This window comes from Dendrobates tinctorius, unplaced genomic scaffold (genome assembly GCF_039654945.1).
Source record: "Dendrobates tinctorius isolate UK_male_01 unplaced genomic scaffold, ASM3965494v1 ptg000293l, whole genome shotgun sequence".
Lineage (NCBI taxonomy): Eukaryota > Metazoa > Chordata > Amphibia > Anura > Dendrobatidae > Dendrobates > Dendrobates tinctorius.
Genome location: NW_027361960.1, coordinates 6,147,800 through 6,175,483, shown reverse-complemented (window position 1 = coordinate 6,175,483; position 27,684 = coordinate 6,147,800). Strand labels below are relative to the sequence as shown.

Here is a 27,684-nt window from a genome sequence, read left to right as displayed (position 1 = left end):
AGGAAGAGAAGTTACAAACACACAGCGTAGTAAAACAGAGCAGCAGCACAGGTGTCACAGGTAACAAAAGAGTGGTCAGACAAGCTGAAGTCAGCAACAAACGGGAAGACGAAGTACCAGAGGTAGCAACAAAGCACATAGTCAGGGACAAACAAAAAATCAGAGCCTACCAGGAACGTGGTATCCAAAACATGGGACGTAAGACAGAGCCGAAGCCAGTCGGGGAGCATGGTATCAGAGAGGGAAAACAAGAGGCGGAGTCCAGAGATCAGGTCGAGTCCTACACAAGTACAGGTAGTCAGAGGCAGAAGGATTACTAAGGTATACAGGTCAGCGGCTCTAGCCTGGAAGCTTGGACTATAGCTGACACTGGCCCACAGGCTGCAGAGGACTGATATAGCCCAGCCAGCTACAAAACGAGGCACGGAATTTAACCCCCGCAAGACCAGTACAGAGAGAAGATGGCAGAAACCAGACTCTGGACTGGATTGTGACAATACCCCCTCTCAATGGGGCCACCGGACCTCAAGGCTTCCCTGGATAACAAGAGTGAAAGGCACGGACCAACCGATCTGCATGGACTGAACTGGCCAGCACCCACGACCAGTCCTCAGGACCGTAACCTTTCCAATGGACCAAGTATTGCAGTGAACGGCAGCGCATACGAGAATTCACCACCCGTTCCACCTTATACTCGGTCTGGCCATCCACCACAACAGGCGGCAGGTGCGAGGGAGACTCCCTTAAGGAAGGCACTGATGACTTCAGAAGCGCCTTATGGAATACATTGGGGATCCGCAATGACTGAGGCAAGCGCAGGCTAAAGGCCGCAGGATTAACCACCTCTAAAATTTCATAAGGGCCAATAAACTTGGAACCCAACTTGGCAAAGGGAATCCATAATGTAATATTCTTGGTGGATAAACATACCTTATCCCCCACCTGGTAAGCCGGCCCCACAGAATGTCATTTATCTGCAAAAAATTTATACTTGCCTTGAGCCTCTCCAATGTTTCTCTGAACCTCCCTCCAGATCGCCCCCAACCGCAGAAAGGCTGAATAAGCCCCTGGACACCCCGAATCCAGCCGAGAAAACGCACCAAAGTGAAGGTGAAACCCATAGTTGCAGAAGAATGAGGAAGTACCAGTTGACTGATTGACACAACTATTGAAAGAAAATTCTGCCATGGGTACTGCAGAGCACCAATCATCCTGTCCGGATGTAACAAGACACCACAATATCTGCTCCAAAGACTGATTAATCCTTTCCGTCTGACCGTTCATCTCAGGATGGTAGGCCAATGAAAAGGTCAGACAGATACCCAGCCTTTTACAAAAGGCCCTCCAGAATTTTGCTACAAATTACACCCTCTATCAGACACCACACTGACAGGCACACCATGCAATCGGACCACATGCTCAATGAACAGTTTTGATAGAGTCTCAGTATTAGGCAGACCCGCCAATGGTACAAAATGCGACTGTTTACTGAATCTATCAACAACTACCCAGATAACGGTTTTGCCATTAGAGGGGGGAAGATCGGTGATAAAATCCATGGACAGATGAGTCCATGGTATATCTGGAATTGGCAGTGGCAACAATTCGCCGGCCAGCCAGTTACAGGAGGTTTTAATGCGAGCACAAGTTTCACAGGAAGACACAGACCCAGTGACATCAGAAACCAACGAAGACCGCCAAAACAGCCTAGTGATGGCTTTACACATGGCCGAGATTCCAGGATGCCCACTCTGAGCCGAGTCATGGAACTCCTGAAGCACCCTTAACTGATACTGAACGGGCACAAAGAGCTTATTATCACGTACAGACAAAGGAGCAAGAGATTGGGCCTCACAAATCTCTCGTTCCAATGCTGAGGACATGCATCCACCACCACTCCGCTCTGAAGAATGGAGGAAGGAGGTTCAGGAGGTGAAACTGGATCCAGGCTATGAGATAAAGCATCTGCCTTCATATTCTTGGACAAATAGAAGAAAATGGGCTAAAAGAAGCCCTAGCCAGCTTACCAACCACAGCCACAGCACGGAACCTCGTCTGGACCAAACGATAGTTGATAGTAGACAAAAACAGGAGGGGCGTTCCAGCTGATAAAATTTCTTGCTTTATTGAAAAAATTAAAATAGTACAGCGGCTTACTCCTCAAGAATGAGTGGATGTGCTATTCCAGTGCCTCATAGCACATCCACTCATTCTTGAGGAGTAAGCCGCTGTACTATTTTAATTTTTTCAATAAAGCAAGAAATTTTATCAGCTGGAACGCCCCTCATGTTTTTGTCTTCATATTCTTGGACCCTGGTCTGAAAGTAATAGAAAACTGAAATCGGGGGGAAAAAAAGTGACCACCTTGCCTGTAAGACCGGTTCTTGAGATCTGTAATGACAGTGATACGATGGGCAGCCCCCTCCAAAAAATGCCTCCATTCTTCAAATGTCAATTTAATGTCCAATACATCCTGGTTACCCACATCATAATTCATCTCAGCAGAGGAAAATTTTCTCGAAAAGAAGGTACAGGGTCTTAAGTTAGTCAACGTGGTGAGCCCCTGGGACAGCACAGTCCCCACTCCCACCTCCAAGGCGTCCACCTCTATAATAAATGGTTTAGACAAATCAGGTTGAACCGGTACTGGAGCAGTCATGAAACAGTTTTTCAAAGAAGAAAATGACGTCAATGCTGGAGCTGACCAGTTTTTGAGATCAGCCCCCTTACGAGTTAAATCCGTGAGGAGTTTGACGACCTGAGAAAACCCCTTAATAAATTTTGTATAATAATTGGCTCAACACAGAAAATGCTGAAGACCCTTGAGATCTCTGGGTTGCACCCAATCCACAATAGCCTGTACCTTCCTAGGGTCCATACGAAACCCCTTAGCTGACAAAATGACGCCTAGAAAGGACAATTCCTGAGCAAAAAATGAACACTTCTCTGGTTTAGCCAATAGAGAGTTCTCCCTAAGCCTGAGAAGGACTGCACGGAGGTGGCCCATGTGACTCGGCCAGAAGAATATATGAGGATATCATCCAAATAAATTACCATGAAACACCCAATAAAATCTGAGAAAACATGATTCATGAAATTCTGAAATACTGCTGGTGCATTAGTCAGGCCAAAGGGCATAACCAAATTCTCAAACAGACCCTCAGAGGTGAGAAATGCAGTTTTCCACTCATCCCGCTCCCGCATACAGATGAGATAGTATGCCCCCCTAAGGTCCAACTTAGAGAACCACCTGGCCCCCCCGACAATTGATTGTACAAACGGGTATAAGTGGGAGGGGATAATTGTTTCTTATAGTGATTTTATTAAGTACTTGATAATCGAAGCATGAGCGTAAACCACCATCCTTTTTCTTCACGAAAAAGAACCCGGCCACCACGTGATAGTCAGATGACCGAATGTGCCCTTTACAGAGGCTATCAGAAATATACTCCTTCATAGTGGCCCGCTCAGGGGTGGAGAGATTGTACAGGCGGATTTTGGGCAATTTGGCACCGGGAACAAGATCAACAGCAACAAGGAACACCAGGAACAAGATCAAATGGGCGGTGTGGTGGCAGAACCTCAGGGTCCTTTTCGGAGAACACATCCTCAAAGTCCTTCAGGTACTCTGGAATACCCCCCAGACTGACGGATGACACAGATACAGTAACAATACATCTCTTAGAACAATTTGGACCCCATTTAACAATGTCTCGAGATTCCCAGTTTATCACAGGATTATGTAATTGCAACCAGGGGAACCCCAACACCAGTCTCGTAGGCAGATTGTCCATAATTAAACATGAAATATGTTCCTGGTGCAAGGAACTCACTTTAAGGAGAAACTCCTCTGAAACTATTTTGATGACATTCTTAGCCAGTGGTGTTTTGGCAAAGGCAGCAAATGAATAGGAGTCTCCAGCCTAACTGTCCCTAACTTACACCTGGACACCAAGTCAGAGTTAATAAAGTTCATGGGCAACCCGCAATTCATGAAGGCAGAAGTAGACACAGAGCCACTCACACAATAAAGTTCCACTTACAACAAAATTTTCGAAAATGTACAAAAAGGTACCTGAGAGTCTGGGTGACTTCCACGACAATAATCCAGACTCAGCCACTTATTGGTCGGGGGACAAGAAGAGCAGTCTTTTTTCCAATGTCCAGGATCTCCGCAGTAAAAACACAACTTTCCTTCACGTCGCTGTCTCCTCTCCTTCTCCTCGAGGTTGGCGGCCCCCACCTCCATAGATTCAGATGTAGGCAAAACAACAGGACCAGCAGTGAGCAAAGGAACCTCTCTCCTGCAGCCTTTGATCCATGCTGATAGCCTGAGGCATAGCTTCCTCCAATGAACTGGGAGGTGGATGGAGAGCCAGAGCGTCATTCAGGTAATCCACCAGTCCACTCCTGAACTGGCATCTCAGCGTGAAATCATCCCAGGACACTACAGTGGACCATCGATGGAACTCGGAGCTGTACCACTTGGCTGAGCGCTTCTCCTGGATCAGACCCATAAGAGTGTCCTCTGCCAACCTGACACGGTCCGGTTCGTCTTAGCTAAGTCCTAGAGCCTCAAAAAATGTATCTTCCGACATCCGTTCAGGAGCAGTGGGGGCAGTGAAAAAGCCCATAATTGGAAACCCTCCCTAAGTAAGGAGATAATAATCCCTACTCACTGAGTCTCATTCACAGACGATCAAGGTCTAAGGGAAAACAATAATTTACAGCTCTCTTGAACGTACAAAATTTATCTTTTACACCAGAAAAGGTGTGAGGGAGCGTTAACCAAGGGTTTGGGAGAGTGCAAAACAACATCTACTAAATAACCAGGTCGACTAACAGCATGAGGGGTGATTCCTTGCACTGTCTTAACAGTCTCTGTCAGCTTTTTTTGTAAGTGAGCATGAGACGTGGCAAGGGCCCGATGTTCCACCGAAAAATCCGGCATCATCTGTGCCAAACTGGACACTTGATCCACCAGGTTACAAAGCGGATCCATGACCAGAGAAAAAAATGCAAAATCCCCTTTAAATGTGTGGGTCAGCGATAATGTAATGTGCTGCTGCAGTGCAGTATAGCGCAACCTCCAGCAGCGCAGGTGTCACAGGTAGCGAAAGAGTGGTCAGACAAGCCAAGGTCTGCAACAAACAGGGAGACGAAGTACCAGAGGTAACAGAAAAGCATGTATTCAGGGACAAGAAAGAAGTCAGAGCCTACCGGGAACATAGTATCCAAAACGTGAGGTGTAAGACGTAGTAGGTGTACAAGCCAGAGTCGAAGCCAGTCAGGGAGCGTGGTATCGGAGACCAGAGATCAGGTCGAGTCATACACAAGTACAGGTAGTCAGAGGCAGAAGGATCACTAAGGTATACAGGTCAGCGGCTCTAGCCTGGAATCTTGGACTATAGCTAACACTGGCCTGCAGACTGCAGAGGACTGAAATAGCCCAGCCAGCTCCAAAATGAGGCAGAAGGGATTTAACCCTCGCATGACCAGTCCAGAGAGAAGACAACAGAAAACAAACTCTGGACTGGATCATGACAGGTACAGTATATGGGCACAGGACTATGGGATGGAGGATGTGTGATGCATATATGGGCACTGGACTATGGGATGGAGGATGTGTGATGGGTATATGGGCACTGGACTATGGGATGGAGGATAATCATTATAATTTGTTATAACTAACCACAGATAGTTACTATGCCCGGGTAACACCAGGCTCTTCAGCTAGTATATACAGGGTGGGCCATTTATATGGATACACCTAAATAAAATGGGAATGGTAGGTGATATTAACTTCTTGTTTATGACACATTGGTATATGGGAGGGGGAAAACTTTTCAAAATGGATGGTGACCATGGCGTCCATTTTGAAGTCAACCATTTTGGATCCAACTTTATTTTTTTCAATCGGAAGAGGGACATGTGACGCATCAAATTTATTGAGAATTTCCCAAGAAAAACAATGGTGTGCTTTGTTTTAACGTAACTTTATTCTTTCATGAGTTATTTACAAGTTTCTCTTTGTTTACAGCCATTGATATGTCGCAGAGGTTAACACGTGAGGAGTGGATAGAAGTTGTGTTGATGTCTGTGAACGCAGTACCCGGGTCACTGCAGCAGATTTCAATGCAAGGCACCCTGCACAAGAAAACTGTCGCCATTCCCATTTTATTTAGGTGTATCCATATAAATGGCCCACCCAAAAAAGTTTGCCTCATCACTGAACATAATGTTCTGTGTAAACTGAGGGTCCAATTCCAATTTTTGTTTTGCCCACTCTGCAAATTCAGCATGCCAATCTGGGTCACCAACCATTCCTGTTTTGTTTAGGTGTATCCATATAAATGTCCCACCCTGTGTGTGTGTGTGTGTGTGTGTGTGTATCTATGTATGTATATATATGTATATTATATGTGCACATATCTATTCTATATATTCTATTTTAACCTGTCACGCTGTGATTTTATTAAATACAGCACAAGTATTGCCGGCTTTTATTATATCTTTTACCGAATGTTACCTACTTTTTCCAATTTTAAGAAAAATGCTTGTGTTACCAATCACGAATCCGAATGTACCATTTTCCTGCCGAGTTTATGTTTGATGATCGTTTTCCGAACATATTTGCTCATCTCTAGTAATTACCTCATAGAGTGACAGTGGTCAGATTTGTAAAATTTGGCCTGGTAATGAAGATGAAAACAGGCTCTGGCAGTAGGGGTTTATAATATGACCCATAAAAAATGACAAAAACCACTGCATTGAAAACGTGATAAAAATAAACTCAAAATGTAAGGTGAAAAAAGCCCATAAGTAATCTAATTCACTTAACAGTTGCAGAAATGCTGCAGGAAATCTGCAACATCAAAAACGCACTAAATACTCATCGTGGTAATGTAGCCTTAGCTTTGGAAAATACCTTTTAACATAGAAAACTGTATTTGATTTCTAACTATATATTTTAGATTGTTAATGTGTAAAATGGATGTCAAACGAATGTCATATGGATGTAAAAGACAGTTATGCGGATGATATACTAATTGCATAAAGATTATATTATTTCCAAAATAAATCCGTCAATTTTTTCATCTGTACCCTGTCTTAGGCCATGTTAACATGTTGAGTATTTGGTGAGTTTTTACATCAGTATCTGTAAGCGAAAAACAAGAGTGGGATATACATACAGAAGTGGTGACATGTTTCTATTAGTTTTCCTCTGACTTTCCCACTCTTGGTTTGGGTATAGAAATGTAACAAGGTGGCCCGGGGTGGTAGTCCCAGCTGAGTCAACTTAGCCACAATCAGTGTACACCCCGTCACCTTGTACAGAAATAGACCAGACAGGCGCAAACCTCGGTACAACTGCAGTCCAACAGGGAAACCTTTTAATAAAAGTGATGAATAAAGTGCAACAGTAACTTCCTGCTTTCTCCCTAATGACGTCCACGGCCGTACCCACAGCAGACACGGCCGCCGAAAGAGGAGGTAGTCCATATGTCGGAATCTGGACACTTTTAGTCCCTTTGGTGGGGCACTTGTGTAGTTCCAGGGCGCGTTGCGGTGCCCAAAGGTCCGGGGCAGCACCCTTTCCCCTCCTGGGGTAAGGCAAGGCTTCCAACTGAAGCTGAGCCTCTGCCCTGGGCCAGCGTTCCCGAGCTCTGATCTCCCAACAGGAACTTCCGTCCCTTTTGAGCTGTGAGCCCAACCTCCGGGGTTAACCCCATCTATCCCTAGCTCTAATATGTACAATGCAAGCACAGCATAAATTAGTCCAATGAAACTACGTAACACGTGCAGTACATTTTACGGTACACATTAATAACAGCTCAAGACATCTATTTTGCAAGTCAATCCACATGGCACATATTTATCATACAAAAAGGGTCGCATAGGCCCCGTGTGGGGGAGGGGAAAACGAGGGTCTCCACTCCATCCTTACAGAAATAATGAAATAAAAAACCTTACCCAAAAACTGAAAGTGTAAACTTGACCTTATGTAAATCATTGGCCAGAAAAAAAGAAATCACATGTGAATAGCCCCTAAAATGTGTCAGTTTGCTCTTAGTGAAAAACACTGAAAGTACAGGCATGGCAATTACGAAAGTGTGAATGAGATCTGATGAATATTTCAATATATTTTTGATACATAAATGTTTATTTTTTGCCCCCTACAAGAAACTTTCTGGACAAATCCACAGATAAAGCTGAGCCTTACAGAAAAGGATGATGGCCAACATGAATGCACCTTTATTGCTGCTTTGCTGCAAAAAGATAGGCGCAAGTTAAAAAAAGTTGGAGCTGATATGTTGACAATAGGATATGCAATTTACCAGGTTAGTACTCATGTATTACTTGTCTTACAAATAATATGTAAAAATATGTCTTAAATGATTACCTAAAGTTTCCAATAGTCACACAGATGTGCAGGTTATATCGCTATACAAACAATATACACTCACTGGCCACTTTATTAGGTACACCTGTCCAACTGTGTGTTAAGACTTAATTTCTAATCAGCCAATCACATGGCGGCAACTCAGTGCATTTAGGCATGTAGACATGGTCAAGACAATCTCCTGCAGTTCAAACCGAGCATCAGTATGGGGAAGAAAGGTGATTTGAGTGCCTTTGAACGTGGCATGATTGTTGGTGCCAGAAGGGCTGGTCTGAGTATTACAGAAACTGCTGATCTACTGGGATTTTCACGCACAACCATCTCTAGGGTTTACAGAGAATGGTCCGAAAAAGAAAAAAAATCCAGTGAGCGGCAGTTCTGTGGCCGGAAATGCCTTGTTGATGCCAGAGGTCAGAGGAGAATGGGCAGACTGGTTCGAGCTGAAAGAAAGGCAACAGTGACTCAAATTGCCACCCGTTACAACCAAGGTAGGCAGAAGAGCATCTCTGAACGCACAGTGCGTCGAACTTTGAGGCAGATGGGCTACAGCAGCAGAAGACCACACCGGGTACCACTCCTCTCAGCTAAGAACAGGAAACTGAGGCTACAATTTGCACAAGCTCATCGAAATTGGACAGTAGAAGATTGGAAAAACGTTGCCTGGTCTGATGAGTCTCGATTTCTGCTGTGACATTCGGATGGTAGGGTCAGAATTTGGCGTAAACAACATGAAAGCATGGATCCATCCTGCCTTGTATCAACGGTTCAGGCTGGTGGTGGTGGTGTCATGGTGTGGGGAATTTTTTCTTGGCACTCTTTGGGCCCCTTGGTACCAATTGAGCATCGTTGCAACGCCACAGCCTACCTGAGTATTGTTGCTGACCATGTCCATCCCTTTATGACCACAATGTACCCAACATCTGATGGCTACTTTCAGCAGGATAATGCGCCATGTCATAAAGCTCGAATCATCTCAGATTGGTTTCTTGAACATGACAATGAGTTCACTGTACTCAAATGGCCTCCTCAGTCACCAGATCTCAATCCAATAGAGCATCTTTGGGATGTGGTGGAACGGGAGATTCGCATCAGGGATGTGCAGCCGACAAATCTGCGCCAACTGTGTGATGCCATCATGTCAATATGGTCCAAAATCTCTGAGGAATGCTTCCAGCACCTTGTTGAATCTCTGCCACGAAGAATTGAGGCAGTTCTGAAGGCAAAAGGGGGTCCAACCCGTTACTAGCATGGTGTACCTAATAAAGTGGCCAGTGAGTGTATATAATACCTGGATTACATTTAGGTCATGCTCAGTATTTGGTCAGTATTACATCAGTATATGTAAGCCCAAACCAGGAGTGGGCGAGAAATACAGAAGTGGTGACGTGTTTCTATTATGCTTTTCATTTTATCGTTCCCCTCATGGTTTTGGCTTACAAATACTGAGGTAAAATACTGATCACATACTGAACGTGTGACTGTGGCCTTATAGTCAGAGTTTTCATTCACATTTCTCTAGCTATGATGGTGACCTACTGTCAAAATTAGGAGCTTGGAAGTTTAAGACACATTGTATATTTTTGTAAGAATTGTATATTTGGATGGATGGATGTTCGGATGCTCAAACTGGCCTACAAGGAACAGGAAAATCCCCTTGTGGCGCCTCCACATGTGCTTTGCTTGACACTGTAGTTTTGATGCATTATATGCAGACAAAGGCAGCATCTCAAGTATGTAAAAATTACCCATTTTATTATATTATGGAAGCACAGGTTGAAATTACCTAAAAGAACAGTAGTAAACTGCGTAGTATCCTTCATCAGCCAGTATTTTTTTGCATGCATTTGAAGATTGGGTCCTGAGAACCAATGTTACTGCTGGGCCTTAAGTACCCCAGTCCAACACTGGATGGATAGATAGACAGATAGAAGGATGCAAGAAAAATAGAAACATGTGATGGTGTCTCCGCAGTGTTGGATGTTGATCTCCATGAGGTTACTCATCCTCATTTTCACAGTCTTTTACTAGGCATTGCTCCTACTAGCCAGTTTCCTACTCCACATAGTCATTCTATGTGTAAGTGGGTCACCCTCCCAGGGCTGTGGGGTACTCTGTACCGGGCCGGTGTCAGTGGGATATGTCACAGCAGCTGTGACCCGGTCCGTGGCCCTGGGCGCCCAAATCAATGGAGGTTTGAGATATAGTTTATGTGAAAGTTCGTGACGCCACCTGTGGTGTTTGGCAAGCAAGATGTTAAGCCAACGCTGCGTGCAGATCCTCTGGGGCTGATGGTGTGTTGCAGCATAGATGGTGTAGCTCCCCACAGGTGAAGCTGTAACCCCAGGGCAGTGTATAGGTGCAGGCAGTGTGAGGCATGTTGGTACCCAGATGTAGCGGTGCTGACGGTGTTAGCGCACAAAAGGAATGGAAGACACCAGGGCTTGTAGTTCCAAAGCTTTACTCACAGTCCATGGTACACACTGGTGCCTGCCTCCGTGCCGTGTCCACTGGGGCAGAGACTCAATCAACCTCCCGGGCAAGTCAGGATTCTCCTCGCCAACACTCTGCCAACATGTACCTTTCCTGAACAACTCCTCTATTGCGCCTTTTAGTGTGAAGAGCTCCAGTACCGTAGTACTCTGAAGTTCCTCCTGTCAGATGTTCCTAACAACTCTACTCGTATGGCAGACAGCTGTAGCCTCTCTCGGGGACTCCCTTCTCCGGAGTCCTGGCTCTCTATTCAGTTGCTGTTGTGCCCCAAGTCTTAGATGGGAATAGTGCATTTACAGCCAACTACTCCACTGGTGTCTGCTGCAGAACCATGAGTGTCCATACAACCTCGGGGACCGGGCCCCGGCCTTGCGCTGAGAACCTATAGGCAGGGTTCCTCTTCCAACCCACGTCTCCTCTCTGTTCTCCTACTCCTTCGTTCCGCACTGATCCTTCTCTCTCTTATGGAAGCTTAGGTTGCAGTTCTACATCTTTCTCCTTCTGTTCCTTTACCGTGCCAGCTGGCTCAGGTCACTGAGGCAGCTGCAGCACTCCTTCCTCCAGGGATCCTCACTCCTATCTGAGTGACTTCTTACACACCTGACCTTCTGCCAGACTGAACCTCTGATTCTAAACCTTCCCAACCTTTTATATATCTCATCTCCACCCACCTCCCAGCACATCTCGTGTTACGAAGCAAGGACCCACGAAAGGTGCACTGCTACCCTCTAAGCATGGATCCGCAATGGGGTCCTGCTGAACTATCCTGTGTGTGGGGTGCAGGTGTTGGAGTGTGGAAAGGAGCTCCCAGCTTACCTAGGTGGTGGGGCACTACACCTTAGGAGAAGGTGCAGTACCTCTGTGGCGACTGAGCCTCAGGGGCGCCACATAAGTGTGCATGTGTAGCCCATTCACTATCTCCATCCATCCCTCACTCCCTCAAGATGGCTGGACCATCATTGTAAATACACAGATGTACTTTGTATCTCCCCCACCTCATTGTAGATTGTAAGCTCTCACGAGCAGGGTCGTCTTATTTTGCTTTAATTATTGTATTGTTAACATTGTTACTTATGACTTGTGTTTTGAAACTGTTAAACTGTAAAGCGCTGCGGAATATGTTGGCGCTATATAAATATAATAAAGATTATTCTGAAAACAATGTGAAATTTATACATTATTTTTAAATTAGAGCACTAATTTCCTAAAGATAGAATACATCTATATGGCTAAAAACATAAATTTCTTCATCTCGTATTGATGGCTTAAGTTGTATTAGTTGACTTCTTCAGCCAGGGAAATAGTAGCCATGTTTTAGAAATACAGCTCTGGCAAAAATTAAGAGACCACTTCCAAATGTTCAGTCTGTCTGATTTTTCTCTTTATAGGTATATTTTTAGTAAAATGTAAATTGTTATTTTAGTCTACAAACTTCTGACAACATGTCTCCAAATTTCCAAGCAATATTTTTTTTTTTTTTCTGAAAAGGAGAGATGGTCAAAATTAAAAAAAAAAAACAGTGCTTTGAGACCTCAAATAATGCAAAGAAAACAAGTTCATAATCATTTAGAAACAACAATCCTAATGTTTTAACTCTGGAAGAGTTCAGAAATCAATATTTTGTGGAATAACCATGATTTTTAATCACAGCTTTCATGCGTCTTGGCATGCTTTCCACCATTCTTTCACGCTGCTTCTGGCGCAAAAATTTAAGCAGTTCCTCTTTGTTTGATGGCTTGTGACTATCCATCATTTTCTTGATTACATTCTAGAGGTTTTCAATGGGGCTCAGGTCTGGAGAATGGGCTGCCCATGACAGGGATTTGATGTGGTGGTCTCTTAATTTTTTCCAGAGCTGAAAACTTCTCTTCTTTTGCTAATACTAATATGTCTTCTGTTTGCAGTGTCCTGGAGCTGACTCTCAACTGACAAAAGATTTTTTCAAATTCAATCCATCTAAAGCACGAAGCAAAACTTACATTAATTTGAGAGAAGTGTCGCAGAGATTCAAGCTCCCCCCCGGGGATTATATGATCGTACCGACCACGTTTGAACCTCACCAAGAAGCTGACTTTTGTCTGAGAGTATTTTCAGAAAAGAAAGCCGACATAAAGTAAGAAAGCTATAAAGTTTCATAGTGAATAAGGTTAAAGTAAACTTATGTTCATCAAGTTCAATCTATAGCCTAACATGTTGATCCAGAGGAAAGCAAAAACCCCATGGGGAAGACGTTAATAGATTCAAATCAGGAGAAAAATTCCTTCCAGACTCCACATATGGCAATCAGACTAGTTCCCTAGATCAACACCCATCACAGAATTCGGTGCCCATAACCTGTAATATTATATTTTTCAAGAAAGGCATTCAGGCCTTTCTTGCATTTTAGTAGTGATGTAATCATCATCATGAGGCAAAGATTTCCATCGCCTCACTGCTTTTACAGTAAAGAATCCGCGTCTGTGATTATGATTAAACCTTCTTTCTTCTAGACATAGAGGATGCCCCCTTATACCCATTGCAGGCCTAGGTGTACAAGAATCATTAAAACGATCTCTGTACTGTCCCTTCATGGCAACATAGAACCCAACAACCTACGACAGCTCTGGCAAAAATTAAGAGACCACTACATCAAAATCCTGTCACCGGCAACCCATTCTCCAGACCTGAACCCCATTGAAAACCTCTGGAATGTAATCAAGAGGATGATGGATAGTCACAAGCCATCAAACAAAGAAGAACTGCTTACATTTTTGTACCAGGAGTGGCATAAGGTCACCCAAAAGCAGTGTGAAAGACTGGTGGAAAGCATGCCAAGACGCATGAAAGCTGTGATTAAAAATCATGGTTATTCCACAAAATGTTGATTTCTGAACTCTTCCTGAGTTAAAACATTAATATTGTTGTTTCTAAATGATTATGAACTTGTTTTCTTAGCATTATTTGAGGTTTGCAAGCACTGGATTTTTTTGCTATTTTGACCATTTCTCATTTTCTGAAACTAAATACAACATTTAGTTCTTGGAAATTCGAAGACATGTTGTCAGTAGTTTATAGAATAAAAAGAGCTATTTTACATTTTACTCAAAAATATACCTATAAAGAGAAACATCAGACAAACTGAAAATTTTGCAGTGGTCTCTTAATTTTTGCCAGAGCTGTATATCTGACACTGGCTGTATGATTTCAGCCATGTACAGTATGTTTGGCTCTGAAATACTGCGACGTTTCAGAGAAAAACATACTTTAACCCCTTTCCCACCTTAGACGTATCCATACGTCCCTGTGACCTGGGCCTTATTGACCTGGAACGAATGGATATGTCCAGGCAACCGTAAGTGCGCACAGGCTGTGCGCACATTTGCCGCTGGGTGTCAGCTGATTCTGACAGTTGACATCTAGCACTCAGTGCCAAGAGTGGTCCCACACCACTCCCGACACTTTATGCCCCCCAAAATACTGTGATCAAACTAATCACAGCATTTCGGGAGCAGGCAGAGCAACCCCTCTGCCCTTAGATCGGAGACCCTGCAATGTCATTGGAGGTTCTGATCATTGTCATGGTGACTCAATGTCACATGACACGACATCTGGGTCATCAGAGCTAGTAAAGTTGCTAGATTATGCTCAATGCCTGATCAGAAACTTACCCTGCTATACAAGTGATCAGCCTGCAAAAAAATGATAGTCTCATAGTAGGACAAAGTAAAAAGTTACACTTTTTTAAATAATTGTAAAAAACATTTTTTTTTTTTTTTTTTAAAAATCAAAATATATTGCACCCATGAATAAATATTTTTATGAAAAAAAATATAAACAATAAAAGTACACATTTGGTATGGTCGCATCCAGAAGGTCCTGACCTAAAATGTAATTTATTCTTTCTTCACTGCTCTGTGGTAAAAAAAATTCTGTTAGACACATGTGGCGTCAATATTATCACTGCACCTCTAGATTAATTCCTTGGGGAGTGTAGTTTGTAAAATTAGTTCACATATAGGGGATTTCCGTTGTTCTAGCACCTAAGGAGCTCTGACAATGTGAAATGGCACCTGCAAACCATTCTAGCAAAATCTGAACTCCAATATGGCGCTTCTTCCCTTCTGAGCTTTGCACTGTACCTCAAAAATTTCTAAATGTCCAAAAGGTTCAATATTTGTTAGACACTTCAAAAAAAGTACATAAATAATGGTCTCTTGTGGTGTATTTACCACTAGACAAAGAAGTGTCTCCAACTCCAGAATATAAAATTAAAATTAATTTGTGTTTATGAAGAATAAAACAATGATAAATATTGTTAAAAAATAGACACGGCTAAGAATCTCCAAAAGGAGAGGGAAAGCACCAAGTTATGCCAAAGTTATATTTCAGGTCATTAGTGTATATCTTGACAGCGCTAAACCCACTATATGGAATATATTAATATATACATATCTCCACTGGTTAGACCATATATGAGACCAGTTGTTAGTATAAATGAACAAATTCAGACCAGTAGAAAAATATATAAATAAAACAGTTGTGTAAATGCAGAAATATCTATATCAAATGCAGGGGCTTGGAAAATGCAAATGCATTATATCGCCAGCTAATGTTATCATATTATCCCCACAGAGTGGCAATTCATATAGACTATAAAGTCCCATGTAGACTCAAACCCTTGCTGCAAAAGTCAGTACCAATAGATATTATGCACCTGCACAAGTATACATTACCTGAATGGTAATGGTGTGGTGCGCCATGCAACTAGCTGTGCTGTGCCAGGGGTGGTGTGGGACTCAAATGGCTGGGCGGTGCTTCCCTCACGCCACACCAAATATACCATAAGAGACCATTTTTGATGTACTGTGCTTCAAAAGTAGTATTGCCCCACATATGGGGTATCGGCGTACTCAGGAGAAATTGCACAACAAACTGTATGGTGCTATTTCTCTTGTTACTCTTATGAAAATGCAAAAATTGGGGCCAAAATAACATTTTTGTGGGGAAAATGTGATTGATTTTTTAATTTTCACGGCTCAATGTTATAAACATTTGTGAAGCACTTGGAGGTTCAAGATGCTCACCACATATCTAAGTACATTCCTTGAGGGGTCTAGTTTCCAAAATGGGGTCACTTGTGGGGGATTTCCACTGTTTAGGCACATCAGGGGCTCTTCAAACGGGACATGATGTCTGCTAATTCCAGGAAATTTTACATTCAAAAAGTCAAATGACGCTCCTTCCCTTCCGAGCCCTGCCGTGCGCCCAAACTGTAGTTTTCTCCCTCATATTGGGTATCAGCATGCTCAGGAGAAATTGCACAACAAATGGAATGATGCAATTGTAACAAGGTGGCAAGAGGTGGTAGTCATGACCGAGTCTCTTAAAGCAACAGTCCAGAAGCACCCTGACCCCTTGCACATGAAAAAGACAGGTGCAGTCTCAATCTTACAGCACAGTCAGTTACCTTCTTTCCACCCTCTCTGCAGTCACTGAGGGTTAGGATCCAGGAACAAAACACGTCAGGCACAGTTCTGATCCAACAGGGAAAACTTTACTGTACATGGAAAAGTGCTTCCTGCTCTATCCCTGTATCTGCTTGAGGCCGGTCAGCATCAGTGACTCCCCTTCAAACTGGAGTGTCACAACAGTCTTTCTGAAGACAGTATTACAGTCCCAGGGTCCATCCACTCTGCCTGGCAAGCAGTGGCAAAAGTCTGCGGCAGCCTTTATTCCTCAGCCGTGGGTCCCTTCTGTCCCAGACAGGGACACACATCCTGCCTCGGGCAATCCTGTCTGGACTCTGCCTCTAGACAGGGACTTCCTGTCCCTTTGAGGCTGCTGACCCAGCCCATCGGATTAACTCTTGCTATCCCTGGCTCTAACATACAGTTTACACAATATAGAAACAAAGGAACATTACACAAAGCATTGATAACACAGCAATACAATAACAGGCATAATGCATTACAGGACAATATAAGAACATACAGGTAGACCACCTGGGCACCTCATGAGACAAGGGAGAGGGGGGGCAGATGAGAGTCCCCGCCACCTCCTTACACAATTTTTCCTGTTACCCTTATGAAAATGCAATATTTTGTGCTAAAAACATATTTGTGGAGAAAATTAGATTTTTCTTAATTTTATGGCTCAACGTTATCGACTTCTGTGAAGCCCCTAAGGGTTCAATGTGTTCATCACACATTTAGATCAGTTCCCTGGGGGTCTAGTTTCCAAAATGGTGTCACTTCTGGGGGATTTTCATTGCTTAGTAACATCTGGGACTCACCAACTGTGACATGGCATCCGCCAATTGTTCCAGCAAATTTTGCATTCAAAAAGTCAAATGGTGCGCCTTCCCTTCCAAGCTCTGCCGTTCGCCCAATCAGTGGTTTTCTCCCTCATATGGGGTAGCAGCATGTTCAGGAGAAATTTCACAGCATATTTTGGGGTCCATTTTTTCCTGCTACCGTTGTCAAAATAAAAAAATTGGAATCTGAAGTAAATTTTTTTGTGAAAAAAACTTAAATGGAATTTTTTTTTCAAAAAGTTCCTGTGAAGCACCTAAAGGGTTAATAAAATTCTTGAATGTGATTTTGAGCACCTTGAGGGGTGCAGTTTTTAGAATGGTGTCACTTTTGGGTTTCTTCTATCATACTCAAAAGTAACATGTGATGTGGTCCCTAAAAAAATGATTTTGTAAATTTTGCTGGAAAAATGAGAAATCGCTGGTCAAATTTTAACCCTTAACTTCCTAACAAAAAAAATGTTGGTTCCAAAATTGTGCTGATGTAAAGTAGGTGTGAGAAATGTTATTTATTAAATATTTTGTGTGACATATCTCTGCGATTTAAGGACATGAAAATTCAAAGTTGGAAAATTGCTAAATTTACCAAAATTTCTCCAAATTTCCGTTTTTTTTCACAACTAAATGCAAGATATACCGAAGAAATTTTACCACTATCATAAAGTACAATATGTCATGAAAAACATTCTCAAAATCACTTGATCCATTGAAGCGTTCCAGAGTTGTTACCTCATAAAGTAACAGTGGTCAGAATTGTAAAAATTGGCCCTGTCGTTAACGTGCAAACCTCCCTCGGAGTTAAAGGGGTTTAGAACTGCAGATGCTAATGATAATAAAGAAAAAAAGCAAAAACAAAACAAAGGGAATCTATTGATTGATCTATACGAGATCAGAGATCTAATTCAGTCCATCGGGGTACAGCCTGCAAAATCTGTAAATTCAATAGGACTCTAGCATCAAGAACTGTTTTTCTGTTTCTTGTGAATGCAGGAATTTTTTCTGTTGGCGTGACGTTTACACATTCAAAGTTTTTGTTATGTGTAAGAGTTATGTGCTTAGAGAAACTTTGTTTCAGAAACCCTATTTTCCCATTATGTCTATGACCATTTGTAGTGACTGTGTGGTGCGGCTGACATATAAAAGTCCACACATACAGGTCACCATATACACAACAAAATCAGAACCACAGGCTAATTCTTAGGTAAAATTGCATATGGTATTACTGTTATAGTGATTGGTTCCTCAGTTAGAACAACCACACCCATTAGCAATGAAAAGGGGTACAAATAGCTTATAACAAAATCATTTTATTATATACCTGATAAAGGCCTACATGACCGAAACGTGTTGTTTTTTTAATAAGTTTTTATTGTCTTTTAGAATGTTTTTTTATTTATTGCACATAGCCAATAAAATATCATTTGATTCAACATAAGAGATACTTGGTTCTTTGACTATATAAGGCGGAAGGCGGGCACGTCAAAACGACGCTTGTGGACGCATCTGCATACATCCGCATGTCCTGCGAACTCAATGTTAAAGATAGGTACACAGGACGCATTCAGAAGTATGCAGAAGTAGGCGGGGCTTAACAGAGGAAGTACGCAGCCCTCCGCAAAGCCCTGGTACGCTAATGTGAAACCAGCCTAACCCTCTTACTCCAAATTGGGTTAAGGATTCTCTGAAGGAAGCGCCCTGAAACATTCTTATTGTTATTTTGACTAGGAATAGTGCTACATGCTGAGTTGGTCTTGCTGACAAACCTGACAATTGTTAACAGAAACTCAAGAGTAGCTTCATAAAGAAGAAATAAGTGATCATTTCACAGTATTAGCTGAAATCTATTATCTTTTACAGAGAGATTGAAGGAGACATAAATGTGGATATTCCCGATGTAAGTGTTCTAATATTGTTATATTTATGCATATGCTTGTTATATGATGACATCGTCCTCAATAATTGTAAAACCTAAAAATGCATTAACATTTATATTAGTTGCTGAATGTGAATCTGGATCGCCCGCTAGGGCCGTGGGGTACTCGGTACCGGGCCAGTTCATAAGGGGATGTGTCACAGCAGCAGTGACCCGGTCCGTCGCCCTGGGCATCCAATTAAAGGGATATTTACAAGGGAAATAAAGTTTGTAAAGTTCATAATAAAGTGTTTGTGACGCTTTCCTGCCTGCAGAAGTTCTCTCTCTTTAAGCTTTCTCTCTGCAGCTCCTTCTGAGAGTGAGCTGCCTCACATCACGTCTGCTTATTTTCACTTTCTCCTCATGTCTGACTCACTCTCTCTGCACTGTTCTTTCCTGCTCTGTTAGCTCCTCCTCTCTCTTCCTAACTTCTCCACCCACTCCCCCAACACCCTTTACTACCCAGCCTGGGATGAGACCATCCTCCCTTAGCGTACGTCCAGGGTGCCCTGCTGCTATGGTCTGTGTTCGGTGCAGGTGATAGAGTCCTGGCTGATGCTCCCTCCTTACCTGAGAGTGGGGTACCACACCTCTGGATGAGGTGCAGTACCTCGGTGGCGACTGAACCCTCAGGGGTGCTACAAATCCATCTACAGGAGAAGCACCTGTTGCTGTATTCATTATTAGTTTTTATGATCGATATTATTACGATCCTACAGTGTGTAAAGAGGATCTGTCAATTAAAACATTACATTGAACTACAGTTGTCACAAAGTTTGCTGCTTCAGTTTTTATAGTGCCCCTTCACATTAACTCTACTCTAGATTGTTAGGGCAATGTCAGATGTCCGTATAAATCAGACCAAAATCCAACCACATTGCTTGGACTGGCTGCTTCTCTCTTGACCCAAGCATGACCGCTGCATAGAAATTGTGAAACTGTCATGCTCGAGTCGGGAGAGCCGCTGGACAGTCCGTGTCTTTTTGGTTCAATCTCAGTCCAATTGCAAATACTTACAAAGTCAATCCTTGCCATGAATATCAACTTAATCACAAAACTCCATTTCCACTGAGTTTCAGTCCTGCCACAAACTGAGCCTGCTTACTTCATTTCAGTGATTTTCTCAATAGCTCAAGAGAAAATGTTAACTAGAGATATATAGTGCCTTGCGAAAGTATTCGGCCCCCTGGAACTTTTCAACCTTTTCCCACATATCATGCTTCAAACATAAAGATACCAAATGTAAATTTTTCGTGAAGAATCAGCAACAAGTGGGACACAATTGTGAAGCTGAATGAAATGTATTGGTTATTTAAAATTTTTGTGGAAATTCAAAAACTGAAAAGTGGGGCGTGCAATATTATTCGGTCCCTTTAACTTAATACAAGTGGGTGCCATGGGAGGGTGTATTACAGTGCTCGAAGGGTGGCTCATGGTACCATACAAACTGTTAGTGAAGGTGCAGGAGCCAAGCAACAAATGGAGGAAGAAGCGATGAACACACAACAGTCAGGAGATGAAGAAAATAATGATCCCCTCTCTGTTGTCTGTGATAGGCAGGAGGGGACAGAAGAAGCAACGTTGATTGTTACCCCACCACCAACACAACATGGACCCAACATATGCGCGCCTTCTTGATGCACATCTTCAATGTGATGCCCGTTTTCTTAGGTTGTTTGAACTAGTGCTGACTACTGGGTTGCCATTCTGTTAGATCCACGGTACAATATTAAATTTTGCCAGATGCTTATACCCCAGTAAAGGGACGCCTCATGCTGGAGTATCAAAACATGCTTGTAGATAATCTTAAGAGTGCTTTTTCTCAAGATAGCAGTGAGGCACACAGTGTGCATTGCAGTTCTAAATGTCGAAACCTGGTAACATCAAGGTGTCATCGCAAAAACATTAGCAGCAACAGTGTAAGTGGTATAAGCAATTTCTGTGAGTCATTTCACTCATATATAGACCAGCCAAAGCACCAGCAGAAGAGAGTACTAGTCTGACACGTTGTGAACGACTGGAGAGGATGGTGCAGGAGTATTTGGATCTCAGTATCAATGCCATCGGGGGGGGGTTGGACCCTTTTGTATTTTGATCTTCAAAAATGAAGCTTGCCTGTCATGCATTGGAGGTTTTGTCATGCCCAGCAGCCAGCGTTCTCTCAGAACGTGTCTCCAGTGCTGCTGGTGGTGTCCTGACAGATAATGCATCTGGATGACCCTTGAAAGCTTAGACAATATACCTTTCATCAAAATGGACACATCATGGATCTCCAATGACTTTTGCACCCCAGCCGCAGACTAGGCGATAGTGTCGTCTTTAGTGTCATGCATCGATTTTGCATTATTGCAGTCTGTGACACCTTTGTCATGTCTTCTGTGCCTGCTGTTGCTGCTGACGTTACAAACGATATTTTCCAAGTTGGGTCTCCATCTGGTGGATGGCCTGTAGTAGAAGGCGTGTCAGAGGCCTATTATACTATTTAAACTCTGTGGAAATTGATGCCACTTTTTGGTGTGTGACAATAATTAGTACTGTATGAAACTGATGTTGTGCCATCTGAGTGAAACTGGAAAAAAAAAATTGGAGCTGTTGCATGAGGTATCAGGGTTCCCAGCAGCGAAGGCTTGCACCACTCCCTTAACCACCAGATCTTGGTTGAAACTTTAATTCAAAGCTGTAAATGCTGGCCCAGATCCTGATACTGCTGATCCAGACGGGGATGCTCTTGCTGTCCCAAGCGGGGACACACCTAGGCCCCAGACAGGGGCCCTTTCTGTCCCAGACGGTGATACACACCCTGCCTCAAGCACTCCTGCCTGGGCTCTGCTGCTGAAATCAAGAGCTTCCTGCTTCTTTGAGGCTGCCAGCACCCTGGATTAACTTAACTATTTCCTGTCCCTAAGCTCAGCGTAACACATTCAGTGCAGGTTACACAATACAGAATAAAAGGGACATCACACATTCCATTAACACATATAGAAAACATTGCAAACATAGCACATTAATACATATTAATGCATAACCCGCAGTCGGAGCAGCGCATGGCGGACCACATACAGTGAAGGAGAGAGGGAGTAGCCCAGGGTCTCCACCACCTCATACACCTCATGCATGGCCCATGGCTGACTGCTGCTGTGCAATTTGCAAATTTCTATTGTGGGTCAGTTGCTGCCACTTTTCATGGTGTCTGTGTCATAGCACAGCTGTCGGGTGACCTGGGACCAGGGGCTCCTTCCCTGTCCCTAACACTAGTGGGTGTTCTAGCTTGCCCTCCTCCCAGGGATACTTTTCAAAGTGAAGATGCTGGGGCCTCCGCCCTTGCCTTATCTCCTGAGTGAACTCTCCGTCTAATTCTCTTCCCCCACCCAAGGAAGAGGGGCGCTACTGTGCACCGTAGTACACCAACCCGACAAACAAGGCAACACAAACAAGGGTTAACAGAAAACTCCAGGCATACAAAATATTCACTCTCATATACAGTTGTGGCCAAAAGTATTGACACCCCTGCAATTCTGTCAGATAATACTCAGTTTCTTCCTGAAAATGATTGCAAACACAAATTCTTTGGTATTATTATCTTCATTTAATTTGTCTTAAATGAAAAAAACACAAAAGAGAATGAAGCAAAAAGCAAAACATTGATCAATTCACACAAAACTCCAAAAATGGGCCAGACAAAAGTATTGGCACCCTCAGTCTAACACTTGGTTGCACAACCTTTAGCCAAAATAACTGCGACCAACCGCTTCCGGTAACCATCAATGAGTTTCTTACAATGCTCTGCTGGAATTTTAGACCATTCTTCTTTGGCAAACTGCTCCAGGTCCCTGATATTTGAAGGGTGCCTTCTCCAAACTGCCATTTTTAGATCTCTCCACAGGTGTTCTATGGGATTCAGGTCTGGACTCATTGCTGGCCACCTTAGAAGTCTCCAGTGCTTTCTCTCAAACCTTTTTCTAGTGCTTTTTGAAGTGTGTTTTGGGTCATTGTCCTGCTGGAAGACCCATGACCTCTGAGGGAGACCCAGCTTTCTCACACTGGGCCCTACATTATGCTGCAAAATTTGTTGGTAGTCTTCAGACTTCATAATGCCATGCACACGGTCAAGCAGTCCAGTGCCAGAGGCAGCAAAGCAACCCCAAAACATCAGGGAACCTCCGCCATGTTTGACTGTAGGGACCGTGTTCTTTTCTTTGAATGCCTCTTTTTTTCTCCTGTAAACCCTATGTTGTTGCCTTTGCCCAAAAAGCTCTACTTTTGTCTCATCTGACCACAGAACATTCTTCCAAAACGTTTTAGGCGTTTTCAGGTAAGTTTTGGCAAACTCCAGCCTGGCTTTTTTATGTCTTGGGGTAAGAAGTGGGGTCTTCCTGGGTCTCCTACCATACAGTCCCTTTTCATTCAGAGGCCGACGGATAGTACGGGTTGACACTGTTGTACCATCAGACTGCAGGGCAGCTTGAACTTGTTTGGATGTTAGTCGAGGTTCTTTATCCAACATCCGCACAATCTTGCGTTGAAATCTCTTGTCAATTTTTCTTTTCCGTCCACATCTAGGGACGTTAGCCACAGTGCCATGGGCTTTAAACTTCTTGATGACACTGCGCACGGTAGACACAGGAACATTCAGGTCTTTGGAGATGGACTTGTGGCCTTGAGATTGCTCATGCTTCCTCACAATTTGGTTTCTCAAGTTCTCAGACAGTTCTTTGGTCTTCTTTCTTTTCTCCGTGCTCAATGTGGTACACACAAAGACACAGGACAGAGGTTGAGTCAACTTTAATCCATGTCAACTGGCTGCAAGTGTGATTTAGTTATTGCCAACACCTGTTAGGTGCCACAGGTAAGTTACAGGTGCCACATGATTTTTCGAACAGTGCCAATACTTTTGTCCACCCTCTTTTTTATGCTTGGTGTGGAATTATATCCAATTTGACGTTAGGACAATTCTTTTTGTGTTTTTTCATTTAAGACAAATTAAATGAAGATAATAATACCAAAGAATTTGTGTTTGCAATCATTTTCAGGAAGAAACTAAGTATTATCTGACAGAATTGCAGGGGTGTCAATACTTTTGGCCACAATTGTAACAGAGGAATGCACCAGGGTGTGAAGGTAGGGGAATAAACCAAAATAGAGAAGGAGAAGGAATTACCCCACACACAAACCAAGCAAAAGTCACTATTAACTCCTCCAATCCTCCTTTTCATAAGAACTCCTTTCCCTCCATTAGCCATGCAGCAATAAAGCTAGCTCTGACGAGGATTTGTATCAGAGCTCGGATTAAAAAGGGAAAAGGAGTAGCTAACTCAGCTCAGCTGTGAGCACAGGGATTTCCAACATGGCCGATTAACCCCTGTTCTGCCAGAAGAAATAAACACATTTAAAATGAAGAAGTGCTTCTTCTCACTGCCGGAGCAGGAGCAATCAGACGATGCAGTCTTCTGGCTCCACACTGTTGCGGTAACCCAGTGACAGTCTGCCCCTAATTTTAGCTGTTTGGGAAGCTTATTTCACCTCTTAAAGTGTTGAGTATATGTTTGGTTTGGCCTCCCATTGAATTAAATAGGGTTCGGGTACGTTTGGTGAACTGCTCAGCGAATCGAACTTTAAAAGGTTCGCTCATCACTAGAGTTCCACGTGCCCCAGATGAAATATTGGACTTGCGTATTGCAGAAGTGTTGATATAGAGGGTGTTGCTGCCCCCCAAAAATATTATTAATACAAATACAATATATAAATATGACATAAAAACAAGGCAGTGATATAATAAAAAAATTCTTCTACAAAGTACAGTGATGCAAAAATGAAAAAACACCCTCTAAAGATCCATGATTGAGTGTAAAATTTTAATATTTATTAATTATTATTTAAAATCAGGAAAATAATAATGGGGACAGTAAAATAGTATACTCAAACAATTGATATGAATAAATAAAGGTCGAAAATACGCAAAATATTTGTAGAAAAAAATCACAATAGACTAAAATTGCAAAGCCCAGAGAAAACAAGTTAAAGTGCAAGATTAGGAAAATTGACACACAATGTCAAAATGGTAAATATAATCAAAAGTGCTTGGTGCTAAAAAATAGAAAATAAAAAATAATAATAAAAAAAATATAGTGTGAAATATTGATACAACAGCAATATCTTATAAAAGGATCACTAGTGCACAAAAAGGATGCATATGCTAGAAAGTGCAAACATAGTGTAAAAATAGTGTGAACAAGGGCAATATAGTAAGAATTTAAACAGGAGACAACCTGATTAACTGCAATGAAAATATCCTGAGAATTCTATAAAAACAAGCGCTTACAAGAGTAATGCAGTCTCACTTTCTAGGGATGGCGTGCCTCCCCAACGTGCATTTCAGTTTGTTTCCCTTCGTCGTTTACTTTCATCACCCCTTGATGAAGGTAAACAAGCCAAAACACGCATTGAGAAAGCATGCCATCAGTGGAAATTGAGACTGCATTACTCTTGTAAGCACTTGTTTTTATACAATTCTCAGGATATTTTCATTGTAGTTAATCCGGTTGTCTCAAGACCTGCCTGGAGTGCAGGGACACAACCTATGACAGCTCTGGCAAAAATTAAGAGACCACTGCACAATTTTATAAAAATCAGCTTCTCTACATGCCTGACAGCCATTCCATTCCAGTGTCAGTTGAATTACAAACCAAAGTACACCTCATTCTACTTAATGTGCTTCTGAATAGGTGATCACCGGAACCAAAACTTAGTTAACGAAGGAAAGTATAAAAAAAAACCCTGCTGTGGTGTTCACAATCCTCTTGCAATAGGACAAGCTGGATGGCAAAACAAGTGCTAGTAATATCCCAAAAGTAATAGGAATGAAAAAATTACTTTTAACCATGCCAAAGGACTGGAAAAGAAAAGTCTTGAGTGAGGAAAAGAAGGGCTCAATTCTGGCTTTACTAGCAGAGGGATCCAGTGAGCGTCACGTTGCCTCCATCCTTAAAATTTCAAAGACTGCAGTCCATTACAACAAGGTCAAGCAGCAGACATTGGGGACAACAAAGCTACAGACCGGCAGAAGGCGAAAACGACTCTCCACTGACCAGGATGACCGTCATCTTATTCGAATGGCACTCAGCAACCACTGGATGACATCAAGTGACCTACAAAAGCAATGGCAGCTGGGGTGAAGTGCATGACAAGAGCAATTTGTAACAGGCTCCTAGAGGCAGGGCTCAAGTCATGTAAAGCTAGAAAAAAGCCTTTGATCAATGAGACGCAAAGGAGAGCCAGGCTGAAGTTTTCCAAAGACCATAAGAATTGGACCATAGAGGACTGAAGTAAGGTAATCTTCTCTGATGAGTCTAATTTTCAGCTTTGCCCAACACCTTGTCGTCTAATGGTTAGACAGAGACCTTGAGAGGCGTACAAGCCTCAGTGCCTTGCACCACTCTGAAATTTGGTGGAGAATCGGTGATGATCTGGGGATGCTTCAGCAAGGCAGGAATTGGGCAGGTTAATCTTTGCAAAGGACGTATGAATCAAGCTGCATACAAGGTTATCCTGGAAAAACAGTTGATTCTTTCTGCTCAGGCAATGTTCCCTAACTCTGAGGACTGTTTTTTCCAGCAGGACAATGCGCCATGCCACACAGCTAAGTCAATCAATATGTGGATGAAGGAACACCACATCAAATCCCTGTCAGGGCCAGCCCAATCTCCAGACCTGAACCCCATTGAAAACCTCTGGAATGTAATCAAAAGGAAGATGGGTAATCTCAAGCCATCAAACAAAGAACTGCTTAAATTTTTGTGCCAGGAGTGGCATAAGGTCACCCAAAAGCAGTGTGAAAGACTGGTGGAAAGCATGCTAAGATGCATGAAAGCTGTGATTAAAAATCATGGTTATTCCACAAAATATTGATTTCTGAACTCTTCCTGAGTTAAAACATTGGTATTGTTGTTTCTAAATGATTTCTAACTTGTTTTCTTAACATTATTTGAGGTCTGCAAGCACTGCATTTTTTATTTTGACCATTTCTCATTTTCTGAAAATAAATACAAAATTTAGTGCTTAGAAATTCGAAGATATGTCAGTAGTTTATAGAATAAAAGAGCAATTTACATTTTACACAAAAATATACCTAAAAAGAGAAATATCAGACAAAATGAAAATTTTGCAGTGGTCGCTAATTTTTGCCAGAGCTGTATATACGTCATAGGTCGTGAAGAGATTAATAACCTATGTTGGTATTGTAGACCACTCATTCCCTTAATAACCTTGGCGCTTTTCTCTGCCCCCGCTCAAGTTCAGCTTCTTATACACCGGAGGCCAAAATTGTGCACAGTATTCTAAGAATGGCCACACTATTGACTTGTATAGAGACAAAACTATATTCTTATAAAGAGCATCTATGCCTCTTTTAAATTAGTTATACAGGCTTTGTGACTGTGTAAGGGGGTGCCACGCCTCTACCTTCTTAAAGTAAAGTGTTTTACTATATATATTTGTTCATTTTTCTTTGGGAAGATTACTGTCCTACTTCTTTGTACATACGTGTATTTGATTATCCCGTGTGCATAGTTATGTATATATTATGTATGATGA

General features: G+C 42.6%; 1 protein-coding gene across 1 annotated transcript in view; it reads left to right on the top strand.

Annotated features, from left to right (window-relative positions):
• CAPN9 (calpain 9) overlaps positions 1 to 27,684 on the top strand; it is a 305,702-nt gene that overhangs the window by 191,528 nt on the left and 86,490 nt on the right. The window contains exons 10-12 of the mRNA XM_073560090.1: positions 8,185 to 8,342; positions 12,799 to 13,007; positions 19,041 to 19,077. Coding sequence (XP_073416191.1) covers positions 8,185 to 8,342; positions 12,799 to 13,007; positions 19,041 to 19,077 — 404 coding nt within the window. The remainder of the gene's footprint in view (positions 1 to 8,184; positions 8,343 to 12,798; positions 13,008 to 19,040; positions 19,078 to 27,684) is intronic.